Source organism: Balearica regulorum, chromosome 1 (assembly GCF_011004875.1).
Source record: "Balearica regulorum gibbericeps isolate bBalReg1 chromosome 1, bBalReg1.pri, whole genome shotgun sequence".
In the NCBI taxonomy this organism is placed as follows: domain Eukaryota; kingdom Metazoa; phylum Chordata; class Aves; order Gruiformes; family Gruidae; genus Balearica; species Balearica regulorum.
Window position 1 is genome coordinate 9,466,956 of NC_046184.1, and position 15,578 is coordinate 9,482,533.

A 15,578-nucleotide genomic window follows, 5' to 3' on the forward strand; every position below is an offset into this window, starting at 1 on the left:
AGGGGAGTTTCTCAGGGGGAGTATACAGCATATGCCAGCGTGACAATGGGCTTACAGCTCAATCGGGCTTTGTTCTTTGGAAGCTGCAGTTGGGGCTGTCTATGGGGAATTCAATCATACCAATGAGCTTAGGCTTCTGAGTTATGGTCTACATGATTCACAAAGCTTTAATGAGACATTTTGACGCCCAGGAAGCTGTAATGTTATTGCATGCCTTTCCTCAAGCATCAATATAACGAATATCTAGTACATAGAATAAAACAAGGAAAGAAAGCAGACTTTCTCTTGCTGCGTCAAGTAGCTATTTAAAATCAGTCTATTTTTCCTCTAAGTGCTTCTATTCCTTTGAAACAGGAAGGAAGCAATCCCTTTCTTCACAGGACTCAAACTGAGTGAGAGAGTGTTACGAGACATGCTGATCAGCTGACGTCCTTCACTCCAGATACAGACACATCCTGCTGGTGCTATATGTACCACTAATAAAACACTTTGGGGTTTTTCGTACCAGAGACTGTACTGATAGAGGAGTGCTGAAGCACGTGTGCAGCGTCAAGCACGTGAGAGGCTCCAGCGAAACCCCCAGGGCTGCTGAAAGCCGTCGATCTCAATGAGACACTCAAGTGCTCGCTGCTGGCATGAGCGTGACTATCTCAGGGACATGGAGCTGGAAGGAGTCACGTTGGTCAATTGGTCTCACTCCCTGCTATCACCAGCTACTACCTCATGTAGCAGTTATTCCTTTCGTAACCTGGTCCAAATCTGCAGTAAGGGGCCTTGAGGGATACTTCATGCAACTTCTTTAGCAAAGTTGTTGCTATAGACCAGAACCTTATTACTCTGATGTTTAAGATTTATTTTTGTTAAAATCTACAACCTATATTTATTTATGACCAGTTTATCCTCATTTCCTCTGGCTATTTATAATTCTGGTCTTCAGAGCCCTTTGATGCTTCCTGCAGAATACAACCAGTGTTCATTTGTATTAGTGACACTTCCCAACTCTGTGTCATCTGCACGTGTTGTTGCAGAGTGCTGGGGTTTTGCCAAGGCTGCCGAAGGGTATATGAAGTGGGGTGAGCTCTGACACTTTTTCTTGAGGAACTTCATGAGTAACTTTCTACCACAAGTTCTTTACTTATCAGACTATTTTTTCTTTTAAAAACACCTATATTTCCCAGCTGAGCTAATCAATTTCCATGTGGCAACTTAATAAGTACTTAACTGGACCCCGACGAAGAGGCATTAATGTAGTACGCAATTCAGCTATGTTATTAAAAAAAAGTACAATATTAGAGTGGAATAGCAGCTCTTTACCAAAGTTATTTTGTCTTTTGCAGCACACTCCATTTTCATTGGAAACTTAAGTTTTTCCCTCCCTAACTAAAAATTTGGTTTGAAGCCTTACAAACAGATGAAATAAGACCAATAGGCTTGTAATTTGCTTAGATGTCTTGTGTTCCTCCTCTTCTGTACTGTGACAATATATAGTATTTCCCACTCTTTTGGTAAAGTCCTGCATCATCCCAGATTTAGTAACTTCATTAGAAATGATTCTTGGAAAAGCTGTACTTCTGTACAACAGTTGCTTTGGAATAAGACTTCTCTGTTATTTTTGAGGCACCACTTCTCCTCAGGATTGAGTGTTAGCCTAGGAAAAAAATTGGATAGAGAAAGATAGATACAGAAATATGAGGAAAATACTAGCTTGTAACCAGTATTGTTAATTCATGACAGATGGCAACTGAAATGAAACTCTTAGAAATTAGTCCAGCTATTATTTATATATACATATAATGGCATATATAGCATCCAGATATCAATTTATGTATGTAAATAATCTTTTTTTTTTTTTTTTTCCCAAAACTCACCGTTCCCTTTTCATTTTTTTTCTTATAGTAAAAAGGCATGTTTGGAGGAAGGAAAAATGTTACTTTTAGAAATTATTCTACTCCTGATCTGAAAAGGACCTTTGTGGTTTTTAATGTTTTGTTTTAATCAGAAATCATTTTCCAGCTACCGTTTAAAGTGATACCTTATCTGTCTTACACTTATGTACTACTTAATTTTGTACTCCTGGGAGGTTTTCTTTCACTTTGCTAGCAGAGAACTTATTAACTTGCACTTATTAGGAGTTTTTAATTTATTTCCTGTTACTAAATTTAAGAAAATATGTATAGAATTTTTTAAAAGTAATGGTAAGTTTTGTTTTTTTTTTTTTTTTTTTTTTAATTGAGCTATAGAAGATAAAATCAAGAAATCATGACAGCAATTGACCTTTGAAATTTTGATACAGGTATTTTGCAAGCAAAATAAACTGAAGATTAAGAGAAAAAATAATCCTGTTTAAGTATATAGTTCATTTATTTCAACTAGTTACATTCTTGCCTTAAATTCAGTAATCCCACCTAGCTATTCTAAGATTTCTCCAGATATTTCAGATACAGACGCAACTATAAAATATATTATATACATAATCTGTGCTGTTTGTAACATGGAATGATTATAATTTTACATGTCAGTGGTGTTGTCACCATTATTATGTATTAGTTTTTTGTTGTTTTTTTATTTTATTTTTCTTTCTTTGAGGTTTTACTTTTTGAGGAATTTACGAAAAAGACTTTGTTAAATAAGATGTTACCATTGTGAATTCACCATGTGAACTGAAAAATCTATGCAACAAAATGACCAATTTCAAAGCATCAAACCATCTACAAGCTCAAAGATTTTAAATATAACAGAAACTACTGGAACAGCTAGCCTGACTTTTTGCATGCTATGAAACTAAAAGTAACTTGTCTGAATAAAATATAATACTAAGACTTAATTTCACCCCCTACAGAAAAGCCAACACAGATGCATGTAAATAAGCTTATGCATGTAAAAATTCAGTGAGACTATTTCTCATGTGTAAAGTTACTTGTGTGTCAGTGTTTGAGGGAACCAGACCTGTGGTACTGTTACACAGCATGGGACCTAATAAAAAAATTAAGTTTATGCTTTTTGCTCAGCACATTGGCTCATTATTTATTATGCAATTTTCTTGACCTATTACAATTTAGAACTGACAGTTTCTGGGAACCTCTCATTTCTCTTATGGAAAGCAAATACATATCACTTTAACTCCCTCCATATATAATTATAAATTGATTTTAAAGTTGGATCACTTAGCTTCACTTTTCATTGTCTAATGTGGCCTTGTAAAATGCTAAATACTGAGGCTGTTGAGTAGCCAGAAAGTAAAACAATTGATTTTTCTATAACTGACTGCGGTCAATTATCATAGAAAAGGGGATGTGTATATCTCAGCCTGACTGGTGCAGCTTGTATGACAAATACTATTGCCCATGAAGGAACCTGTACAACAGTTGCACGTAGAGTCAAGTCCATTAACACGTGTGATGTTTTCAAGCAGATGTCTTTGAATGTAACTGGCCCTCCCAACAGAGGGACATCTTGTCTACCTAATTGGATGCTTAAGCTTTGGCCAAAAATATCCAAAAACCCTCAAAGACCTCTAGCCTTCTCTGTTATTGATACAGGGATCTTGGGCAGAAATGGGCATAAAGTTTCTATAGAAGAGAGCTGAAGATCAGATCTCAGCTTAAGTGTCCTTGACCAAATGTATTTGGAGATCCATGATCTTATATTTCTCCAGCTGTTCCTTTTCATCAGCTTTTCTTCATCAGCACCTCTTAAGCCCCAGGCTCTCCATCTCCTTAACCAGCGGCGCTCAGGCTAGACCAGTGCTACAAGAGAGACCCATCCCACTCTGCCCAGGCCGAGGCCAGATGAGTTCACTGATGCTACCTTCAGCTCCTCCCGATGGCTTTGCAATGTTCCCAATACTTTCCTCTGTAGCTTCTGGCATTGTATACTGTGTAATCCAGACACACTGGCATGGCTGATTTCAGATTGTGTTCTTGTACCTGGATGCTATCATGACGTCATTCTGAGAAAATGCTCTGGGAAAGTAAATGTGTGTTCCAGTGCTGAGATGTTGTTATACTGCCTTATCTCTGACTTAAAGTAAATATTGCTGTAAAGGGTTAAGGTTTAAATAACTTAAAATACATTATCTTTACTAAGAACTTCTAATCAGAAAGGTAACTGTAAATTAACTTGAGAGGAAATTAATTTCCTTGAGAAAAGCCAATACATCTATTTTCACTGGGAAGAGAAGAAGTGAAATAGAAAGACGGTTTCCAGGTTGAGAGGAACGCTGGCTGTAGATTTTGGACCGTGATACAGCTATTCGACATAGGGCACTCCCTCTTTAACAATGTGGGACTAAGCCTGTGTATGTGGCAAGCCACATCCTACAAGGTGCCAACAGCTGGGTGAGGGAAAGGGAATATTTCAGCAGTTAACTCCTCTTGCATGTTGCTGAGTTGTGCATCCTTCCTTGATGATGATTTTTTTTAAATGCATATTATAATAATTCTTTATTCCTGTATATTTCACTATTTAAGATTTTATAAAATGTGATTTGGGAGTCAATATTACTCTAAAGCATCTGTGACTACTACCTGCTTCTGGGACTTGAGGCAATTTCCTCACCAATATTTACTACAAATGAGTACGATTTGTTGTTGTTATCATTAGTCATGAGAAATATCTATAGTTTTGTCTTGTTAGAATAAGAAGGAAAAAAAGATCCATGTTTAGCGTGGTGATTCTGGAAGACTTTGTATTTAGCTTCTGTTTTTAATTTAATAGACTCAAACATATATTCAATAATATCCAATTTTGACTGTTTAATTAAAATCGATGAGCCAGAATCTGAGCTGTCGTTTGTTGATATGTCTTCACTAACATAATTGAGGTTACAGTAACTGATAGTAATTTGTCAACTGGCTCCATCTACAACAAAACCTAGTTTACAGAATTCTGTAGTGCGGATGAAAGAAGAAAGAGAAACAGTAATAATATACGTGACCAATTATCTAAGGTACATGACTCTCCTCTAAATGTCTATGTTATTTTCTCAGTAAACTCAGTGAAGATAGGTGGCATTTTTAAACCATGTGCCATTGCTTTCTGTCGAACGTACTTTTTGTTATACAGATTTCCCTTAAGCTGCCTTTAGTTTTTTGAATAAAACTTCTTTTCATTTGAAAATTGGCAGTAACAGCTAAGGGGTTTTTTTTATAGCAGCTTTGCCAAGTTCACTGGACCAAATTCATCACAATTGTAATTCGCCTTGTTTGGCACTCAGTTTTGTTTCAAGATGATTTGGCTCATCATATCTTTGAGGAAAACACACAATTCGTAATGGTGACAAGGTGTGCTAGCCAGGTCAAATAAGTACTTTTTAAAAGTACATATAGCCAATAAAGAAATGAACAAAGAACGGAGGTTTTGATTTAAAACCTCTTCACTTTTTGTAATGGAACCCTGTATTCAAAGTTATGTTCATTTCAATTTACATGCAAATTCCTTCAACATGCATAAATCCATTTTAACTGTTCGTTCAAAGAAATAATTAAACTACAGTCACAGGACAGTTTATAATAATCATAATCTTTGTCTTATTTTGACTATGTTACAGATTTATTGGCCTGCAGCAAAAGAAAAGGTAGAATTATGCAAATTAGCTGGGAAAGATGCCCATGTAAGTATGGTATATATTTTATTATTGCTGAGAATATTGTATATCTGTGTGTTTGTTTCTAAATGCACAAAATGGGTTAGTAATCTGTTGTTACACTTTTTTTCCTGAGCTAATGAACTAAGTGCATTTTCTTCATTTAAAAAAATGTTACACTTCGAATGTTTTTCTTTAAATATTAATTCTTCAAGAAAAATATTCAGTATTGCAAGCAGCAATCATGCTAAGCCATCCATGTATGTAATAAATGTAGTTGAGAGATGAATGGACTCTCCTCTGAAATGTATCCCTGGCAATACTCCCCTGAAATCTTTTCTTTCCCATCAAATTGCTTCTTTTTTCTTGGGAATATCCTGAATTTAACTTCATTATAATTCATTAATGAAACAGAGTAGCAGAGCAGAGTACAAATTAACTTAATTTGCAGACAGCTGCAGTTAAGGTTAAAACAAAATCTCAGACTCATTAGCTTTTCTCTGGAACCACAGATCCTTAGGAAGTCTCTTTAGGAAGTGTATTTAAAGTGCATTCATATATACAGTAAAACTTTCATATCTCTTTTGCATAGCACAGATTACATCATGTGTCTAGAGCCCACTATAAATGTAAACATTTCCCGGCTGTATAATAAAATTTCTTCCTTTTCTCTCCACAAATCTTGCGGTTTCTATCCAGCTTGTCTGTTACCAAGGTGGAACTCCAGCTCAAAACACTCTCGCAGCTCTCTGCCTGAGGAATTTCAACTTTTTATCCTAACTTATTGCTAACCTTATCTTTACAGCAGACAAAAACTAAACAACACCTCTGCCGAGCACTGGGAAAATTCTGATACTGGTCTATATGGAGGGTTTGTGCTAATCTATTTCTACGCAAAGACAAAAGGAAAGGGACCAGAGAGGGGAATAATTGTTTTGAACATGCAGCTTGCCTCTCACTTAGGTGTAGGGTGGTAGCTTGAAAGTATGAATACCTCTTGTGTATTCCCTCCTTCGTACCTTGTTATATGTATATGTATTTAATTTGGGGGAAGGTTGCAGCAAGCCTTTCCTCCCACCCCATGTAGGAGCACCCTTGCAGCGTGCAGCAGCTGCCCGTGCCACTTACCAGCAAGGACCAAGCCCAGCTAGAGCCAGTACTGACCCAAGCATCCCATAGGACTCAGAAATACCCAAATAAAAATGACCAGTAGGATGTGGCTGGTGGAAAGAAAGTCCACACATGCACAGAACATGCTGTTAGAAGCCCTTCAGTCTGCCCCCATGATTTCTATCGTGTAATCTTTGGTGCTAAAGGCTACGCAGGACCCTGAATTGGGTGCAAAGGCAGGAGGACTCGTAGCCAGACTAACCCAGTGGCTCTCCAACCTCTGCCCCGTTGTTGACAGGGATTGCTTGGTACAACACAGGCTGAGCAGATATCCTCCAAACTGTACTGCTACCACAGAACTTCTCATGGCTGTAAGCACTATAGCAGAATTAGGCCTGCAAGTGTGATTAATGAACTGCCTAGTAGATAGCCACTGCAAAATTGTAGCTGTCACAACTTTGAAATATGTAGAAAACAGTCTCTGCTACAGCAGTTTTGAGCTTAAATACACCGATACTATGGCTATAACCTACCACAATGTATAATATGAAAGATCAGAATAAACATGAAAATTAACTTTTCTCTTTCTTTTCCCAATAGACAGAATGTGCCAATTTTATCAGGGTTCTTCAGCCCTACAACAGAACTCATGTTTATGTCTGTGGCACAGGAGCGTTTCACCCTCTCTGTGGATACATTGAACTCGGAACTCACAAAGAGGTAATTTAATTTCCTCACTACTCTGACATGTCAAGGAATAACCCTCATCTTGTTTAGCATTCATCATAGATTGGAAAATACCATGTGAGTGTGTAAAAAATGAACTGACAACAGCTTGCGTAAATAACAGGATAAATGGTGGATTTTGCACGTCAGACGGGAACTTGTGTTCTCACATTTGATATGCGCGTATCACTTTTGAACAAAGCACTTTCCTCAGTAAGGCTTAAAACACAAAGTTCTTCAGGATGACACTTTCACATGATTAACTAAGTGAAGGGAACATTTAACCCAGATGTCTGTCTTTCTAGTAAGTCATTTCCGCACATACTTTCTGCTTACGTACGCACACACGCATGCAGAGTTCAGGATGACACTCATAGTTCTATTTTTTAATGTACATATACCCTTGGTCCGCAGAGATGGTTTCCCGTTCCTTGTACATGACAGTAATACAGAGATTGTAAAGGGTCTCTGAGTCCGAGTCCAAGGACAGCATCTCAGGGCTCTGCGGATGGTTTGCAGCCCTGTCGCTAAGTAGATGTTGGGTATCCCCTGTCACTAGTGGCGTATTCCTGAACTGAAGTTAGCAGCTGATTGGTCTTCATTTGCTGGTGACAAAGAAATCTCTACCCTAAGTGGTAAATGTTTGAGACCTAACTCCCACAACAGAAGCATTTTGGTGTTGTGTCAAGCAGCCACTTAGTGCACAAGTCTCTTTTTAACTCCTATATGTATAACACCTTGGCTATATTTATAACACTGGCTCTGTTCTCAGACAGTGTCGAGATGTGACCTGTCTGGCTGCTTGCCTGCAGTGCGGACTTCCTATGCTGCTATAGAAATAGCTTTCTCCTTTCTTTGGGTCTCAGTGAAATTCTAGAATATAAGAAATGCGGTCTAATGAAATATTATTAAATGATAACCTGAAATATGTACACACTGGAGTTATGCTGACGTACGGAATCAAGGGCAGATGCTCACAGAAAAAAAAAAGTTATTAATGCTTGCCCAGGCTGAGACCCATCATTATATTCTACAAATCTGCCTGAAATCTGCACGGTGGTGTTCTTTCCCTAATAAGCCATTAATGCTCCTGGTATTGTTTGGTATATGCTGTATAATTGGGCTTGCAATGAAATAATTTTGTAGGCTTCTTTACTTCGCTACATTAAATAGTTCAGTTGAAGAAACTGAAATTTTAGATCCCGTGTATCGTGCTGATTCCTTAGCCTGAATGATCAAATACACAGCTGAATTGAACAGAACAGCTCTCAGCAAGAGTGTAAGTAAGGCTCTCGTTTACCTCTGGGTCATTAGCGAGATGCCTTATTCACTCTACCATTGCACCTTTAACTACTTCGTTTGTAAAGGTTGTTTTCATCAGACATTATGAAATTATGGGTTTGGTCTGATTGTTCAGTCCAGCAGCCAGTCTAGACAAGGGGTCTGTCTCAATTAGACGAGACCAATTACCTTATGAGAGGAAATGGAAGAAGAATCCCAGTATTGTATTTCCTAATCCCCTCACTGTCTCCCAGTCCTGCCTCTCCTGCATTCCTCCCCGCTGCTCAGTTGCAGTGGTAGGTTGGACGGTGTTCAAGCACTACTCATGCCTCTTCTGGTGGTGTGTCTCCTCTACATCCTACTGAATTAACAGCTTTGAACGGCATCAGGCATATTTTCCCTTTCCTTCTTGGACCCCAAACACCCTACAGCCACTGTCCTTGCACTGCCTCTCCAGATAAATGTGACAAGACAGGAGGGTGCTGAGGACAGACCCATTGACGTGAATTTGACAGGCAGCTGAAAATGTCTCCTTGTTGTAGGAACTGAAGCCAGGAGTCCTACGTGGTACTTCAAAGCACTTTTATTGCAGATCTGTTCTTTTAGTCTTTTTTCCCCCCCTCTCCCTTTCTTTTTTTTTTTTTTTTTTTTTTTTCTCTCTGGGTTATAAGAATGGATAATGGATGCTTGGGAATTAGCAACCTCTACAGGAAGCTGTGGGATGCTTGGGAGAGCCAGGGCCTGACATAGTCTCACGGAGGCTGTGAAACCAGGCGGTGCTCTGCTGACCTCTGAAAGCTGCTGGTGGATCTGCCCAGTGGTCTGCTGGCCAGTGCCAGTGCTGTGAAAACAGAGGGGAAAACAGTGTGGATCAGGTGACTCAAACCCACAGCAGACACTGCTTTTGAAGCAGTACAAATCCCCTACGGGATCACACAATTAAAGGGGATTAAAGTCCGAGTCTTGCTATTGCTGAAGTCACTGCCAAGACTTGTCTTGGCTGGCGAAGAAGAGGCTTGGCGTGGTTGGTGCTGTTAGCCACAGCTCTCCAAGGGATGCTCTTTTCTTTGAAAGCTTTGTCCGAAGTGAAAGCAGGAGGTTAATTCTGTGTGAATGCCTGGTAGTGTACATTAGTTTGTCTGGGTGAAGTCTGAAATATTTGGTGGTGATCTATAAAGCCCTTGGTCCCTTGAGTACTGCTGGACTTGCAGACAGCCTCTTTGTGTGTGATACTGTGAGGGTCCTCTGAGCAGCTCCGGATTGCATGTCTTAGAAGAAAGAAGAATGGGACAATAACATAGCATTGTCAGCATAAAAAAAAAAAAAATTACTTAATTTTTAATTTAGTTTTGTCCTTGGTGTGCTCTGAGCCACTTCAGTAGCCTGGGAATTTGGCTTACCTGATATCCCACAGGTTTGAGAAGATACAAGGCGTTGCTGTTTGATGATTAAATTCTGCTTTGTATCAGCTAGGATTGCTGGAAGAAATTGAATTTATGTTCACAGATTGATTTTTCTTTTCTCTTAAGTAGCTTAATTATTCAATATCCTGGGCTTTTGTCTTCTGCCTAGAGAGTTTAGGAGACACCTCAATGAAATAGAAAGGCTCAGTCATTTATAATCTGATGTACATTAAGGATGAATTGAATTAATGTGTTGTGAAGTCTAAGCCTATGTGGCCATCTTTGGGCATACTTAACTGTCATTTGTACTCTTCAGTGCTCTTGAAATGCAGAGATATAGAAACAAATAATTAAAATCACCCTTTATTAAGTAATTGTTTAAATCATAGAGGTGTTTTGATTTTTTTAAACTAGTTTCAGATGTTATGTCTACAATAGACATTAAATCCACAATGATTTGATTCCTGAACACTAGTGGGATTTTAAATATCACTCTAGGGAGGAGAGAATGTTAACAGCACTTCTGTAGGCAAATTCCCTTCTGTAACAGCAGCAGAATTCTGAAAATCAAGTCTCTATACCTGCAAAGACTTCACTTTACTCCTCTGAGCAATCAATTTACCTTCAGAAGGAATTACTATGGGTTTCAGGTTAGGCATGCTTTTGGGAAACTAGTGAAAGGAACAAGTAAAAGCATATCAAATTGATGCTTACAACAACTGAGTTGTTGATTGCCCACTGAAAATATCAGGAATAGTTTTTAAATAATTTCTTTTCTTTATCTTCCTCTACGCCCTTGTTCTGTGACCCAGGAATTAATCACACTGTATTTGGGAACTACAAGGAAGGATCTATTCTGATATCTCTTGCATCATTAGCCTTGTTAAAAAAAAAAAAAGCCAAGAGAGAGCATATGCTGCTTTCATTTACAGGGGGCTGAACTGTGTCTGCTGCAAACATTATTCAGCAGTCCCTGGAGAAATTTAAGAGTCAGCCAGAATCCCTTCGGAGTCTCCCGTTGCAACACAGTCTATCAGCACTTTCCCGAATAGAAGCCAGTGCCTTTTAAGTACAATCCAGCTTTTAATTTGAGTGGAAATGAACAATGCGTCTTTTTTCTGAATTTTTTTTTTTTTTTTTTAGATTTGTTTGTCACTATAGAGTGAACAGGATATCTTAAAACAATGAGTAAAAATCCAGATACAAACCAGAGACACAGACTGTAAACATCAATGCTGAGACGACAGCTGCGGGATCAACACACCTTCACTTCATGCGTTAGCAGAATAGTTTGTCTAAGTGAGTTTTTCCCTGCAGCCACACCAGGATAACGAATATGTGTTTATTCTCAGGAAACGGTATTCCGGCTGGATACTCAGAACTTGGAGTCTGGCAGGTTGAAATGCCCTTTTGATCCTCAGCAGCCATTTGCTTCAGTGATGGCAGGTAAGAAACCATCAGAGCCAGGCGCGCCCCTCAGGTGTGCGACGGCTTCGTAATGCGGGCTCTGGGGTGGAGGCTCGGCAGATGCCATCGCTGGAGCTCCTCTGGCCTTAGCCGTGTGGCCCATGCTGGTTTGTGCCCTCGGAACCGAGGGAGCCTTCAGTCTGCAGACACCAGAGAGCTGGAAATGCAGCAACACAAACAGAGACATCTGAGCGGCTGTGAGGCCTCTGCCAGTTGAGCAGGAAGGCGGTTTCATCCTCACCCCGTCATTTCTCCTTTAAGACAACAAAAGAAACACACGGACAGACAATGTTTGAAGCGCTTCTGGGCCTCTTTCTGCAATTATCAATATGTACTGCCCTTTGAAGTCTGCTGACATCCACGATTTCCATAAATACATTTTTGAGGTTTCTATTTACTCGAGTAGCCACTTCTGAAGCTGGAAGCCTAGGAACAAGATAGCGCAATCTGCCTGCTGCGTGCATCGCAGCGCTGTGTGGTCTGACATTTGGTGCCGAGGAATGTCAGCTTGACCTCCGGATTTCAAATCACTATAAGAGCTACTTTTGTCATGGTTTGGTTCATAGCTTTGGACAATTTTCATTTAACTTGTCCGTCAAGCATATGAATACCAGATAAGAGTGAAGCACCATGACGTTTTCTTTTACAGCCAAAGAGCAGTGGTGACAATGCTTTGAAGTATCGGTCACTCTGTGTTATAAAAAGAATATGACTAATGTTCAGTCTTTATTCTCAGATAATAAGATAGATGATTTGTGATTCTGACCCAACAGATGGGGCAGGACTTCCTTTATTAAAAACAATAGATTAAAGCCAGTACTTATTCTTCTCAGAGATCCCTAGTACTGTTAAATGACCGTGAAGTCTATTTTTAAAATGGGATTCTAGAAACTAACTTTTTTTTTTTTTTTTTAAATGCAATAGAACTCCATGATTTATTATAGTATTGGCTAATTTCAGTAGCACTCCAGTGCATTGACTGCTCTATCAAATATTGTGAAATGAAGAAGCTGCCATGTTTTAGCTAACTAAAACATGAACTTTGGTACGTAAGCATTTTCAGGCTAGATAAAATTAATGGTCATGGTATTCTAGTATCCCTTCGCTGACCATGCCTGGTGTCAAGTGCTTTGCAGTAATGTACAAGGAGCATTGTAAAGAGTTACAGGACCGACCAGAGAATGCGTTCTTGGCCTATCTTTTGATGATTACTTTATTCCCAAAAGTACTAGAAGAGCAATATAGCTCATGGATAAGATAGTGCCCTGGGCCTCAGGGAGCTGAGTTCCTGTCTCTGCCACTGACGAGGGGAGTAACCTTTGGCATGTCACTTCTCGCTGCCTAATTTTATGTATCTGCAAAATGTCGATAAAGATTACTTCTATCCTTCAGAAAGCACTTTGTAATCAGTAATACACGTATGAGCTAAATAATATTTAATTCTATTTTCACTCATGTATGTAGATTAACACAGCTGAGTAATTTTCATTCTTCGTAGAAATGCATGTCTCTTTGAATTCTACCCAGCATTTCACCCCGAGTAAATCCCACAGATAAATTTGAAAAGCTATTCTTTTTGAGTAACAAATCACCTGCTTGTCATCCATCTTCTATTACAAATTACTGCTCACCAAAATTGTTCTGGACGTAACTAGAACTTGGAATGAGAGATACCAAAAGCCGAGAGAAGCGCTGAAAACGCCTTGTCAGCAGAGCCTAAGCAAGGGTGGAGAATTGCTGTTAGCCCTTCAGATATATCGATCGCTGAGTGCCTGTCAGTTAGCGAGCACCAATTACCCTGCCCATTCCTCATTGTGACAAATACCTTTCAGAATGCACTATTGTTTCTTTACAAAGGCGACATGCTGTCTGAAAGATTTGCTTTCCAATACTGTCATGGAAATAAAACATAAGTAACAATAATAATGAGGTGAAAAGAAAGCTGATAGATCTTTTTTTTGGCCAGAAAAAATGCGTGTGGATCATGGGTTGTGTGTTTTGTTTTGACGGTTTTTTCCCCCTTGATCTTATTTTTTAAGTGCATTTACATCTTTTGCAAATGAAAACACAAACATCTATGTTGAATGGTATTTATTCTGCATTCACTCTCAACAAAGGACTTCTCTCTAAAAGATCTTGTGAAATGTTTCCACACAGAGTATCAGAAAACCTGGAGAAGGAACTCCTGGAAGGGTATTTTCGTATAGCTTTTTATAAGATTATTGTTTATGAACATGAACCTTTTTTTTTTTTTTTTTACAAACTCTAGGGATTTATTGTTGTGAGTCATTAAACTAAACCCAAACTCATTCAACCAATAAAGCTATCTTATTTTGCAGAAAAAAGAAAATGCACTACGCAGTAAAAAAAAAATCCACAAAAAACCCCAAACAAACAAACAAACAAAAAAACCCCCATGGTGATACTATTTCTTTGCTTCTTTTTAGAAAAGTACTGAGATGTGAAGAAAACTAGAAAATATTGTGCAGGTCTTAAGGTTGTGAAGTTTTGCGTTGCACACAAAGCTGGCAGAAGCCTAAATGGTAACTGCACTTGCAGCAAGCACGCTGTATTGTATTAGAGGTACCATTTCCTTGTGAGACAAATTCTGGCTGCCTTATTCAAGCAAGATGTCTCATTTATTTCAGTGGGACCACTCGCTATGTTAAAATGATCACGATTTGGGTCTGCAGCCATATTCCTACCATTAACACGTTACACCGTTGAGCAGAATTCCCATAGTACCTAAATTCCTCTTCGTGAATGAAGTGTTGGATGGAGATCCGTACAGCAGGAAAGGTCCAAGCTGCAAAGTTCCCGTCGTGAAGCATCCATCACGTTTACTAGCTCAAGCCCAGGAGCAGCAAAGCCGTCGGGGCCGTAGCAAATCTGGGACACGAAAGCTAGCTTGAATGGATAGATGGCCATGTCCTCGCCACAGCCCCCAGGTCCATGGTCGTTGCTCACGGGGCAGGATGCTTAGATCAAATACATCTTTATACCCTTAAGACACCAGCACTCATTAAAACCTGGGGAATTTACTTTTTGGAGTGCCTAAAAGATTTGAAAATTAGATTTGGACTCCACTTCTTGGGCATATAATTACAAATATTACCTCTATTTAAATGTAAGTAACTTCACAGAACCCCAAATCCCATTAAAATATAACCCAATAATATTTTAAAACATTAAATTAGTTCATAGGCCAATTAAGCACAGGTGGTGTTCACCCAGCAAAACACAAATAGTTTTCATTTTGTTTACCCCACAGCTGTAGAAACCCTATTTCTTTTTCATTCGCAGATGAGTATCTTTATGCTGGAACAGCTTCTGATTTCCTTGGCAAAGACACTGCTCTAACACGTTCTCTGGGCCCTTCTCACGACCACCATTACATCAGAACTGACATTTCTGAACATTACTGGCTTACTGGTAAGATCCCAAACATATGCTGTTGTCATTTGCATTGTCCCTGACTCTCTGAAGTTAATAGCCCCTTTCTTATATAAATATATGTCCAGTAACTATAAATAAAGATATTCTATCATGGTATCTTTGGATTATGTAGGCTTTTTAAAAAAAGCTCAGTGGAACAAAAATGCACTTGAGAAAAGTCAGAGAGGTGAAAATGCTAATTAAGGAAAGAGTAGGAGCATAAGACCTAATCATTCTTACCGTCTTTGATCTATACATCTGTATATAGTCCTGTAATTGGAATAATATCATGACTTTAATACTTCTATTTCCAGTCTTGTTGGAATAAATTTTTTTAAACCCTTTTTTCCGATCACTTGTTAAAAGCTGTTCCTTACAGCATGTTGAAATGACAGACTAGAAATTCCATGTTTTTACGTAGGAGGTATTTTATTTTTTTTAATTTTCCTTTTTTGAAGGGGAAAAATACCCTTTGTTGCTGTGAGGATCATTTTAAAACCACTAAGGGCACCCTAAAATAGCTTCCCAAGCAAAACACTGCTTTTTCTTGCCCGTTAAAAAACATTCTGAGC

General features: G+C 38.8%; 1 protein-coding gene across 3 annotated transcripts in view; it reads left to right on the forward strand.

Moving 5' to 3' along the window:
• Positions 1-15,578, forward strand: part of SEMA3D (semaphorin 3D) — a 146,218-nt gene that overhangs the window by 73,757 nt on the left and 56,883 nt on the right. For all 3 annotated transcript variants that reach the window (XM_075771100.1, XM_075770948.1, XM_075771021.1), the window contains 4 exons: positions 5,549-5,611; positions 7,295-7,414; positions 11,457-11,550; positions 14,875-15,003. In XM_075771100.1, the coding sequence (XP_075627215.1) occupies positions 5,549-5,611; positions 7,295-7,414; positions 11,457-11,550; positions 14,875-15,003 (406 nt within the window). The remainder of the gene's footprint in view (positions 1-5,548; positions 5,612-7,294; positions 7,415-11,456; positions 11,551-14,874; positions 15,004-15,578) is intronic.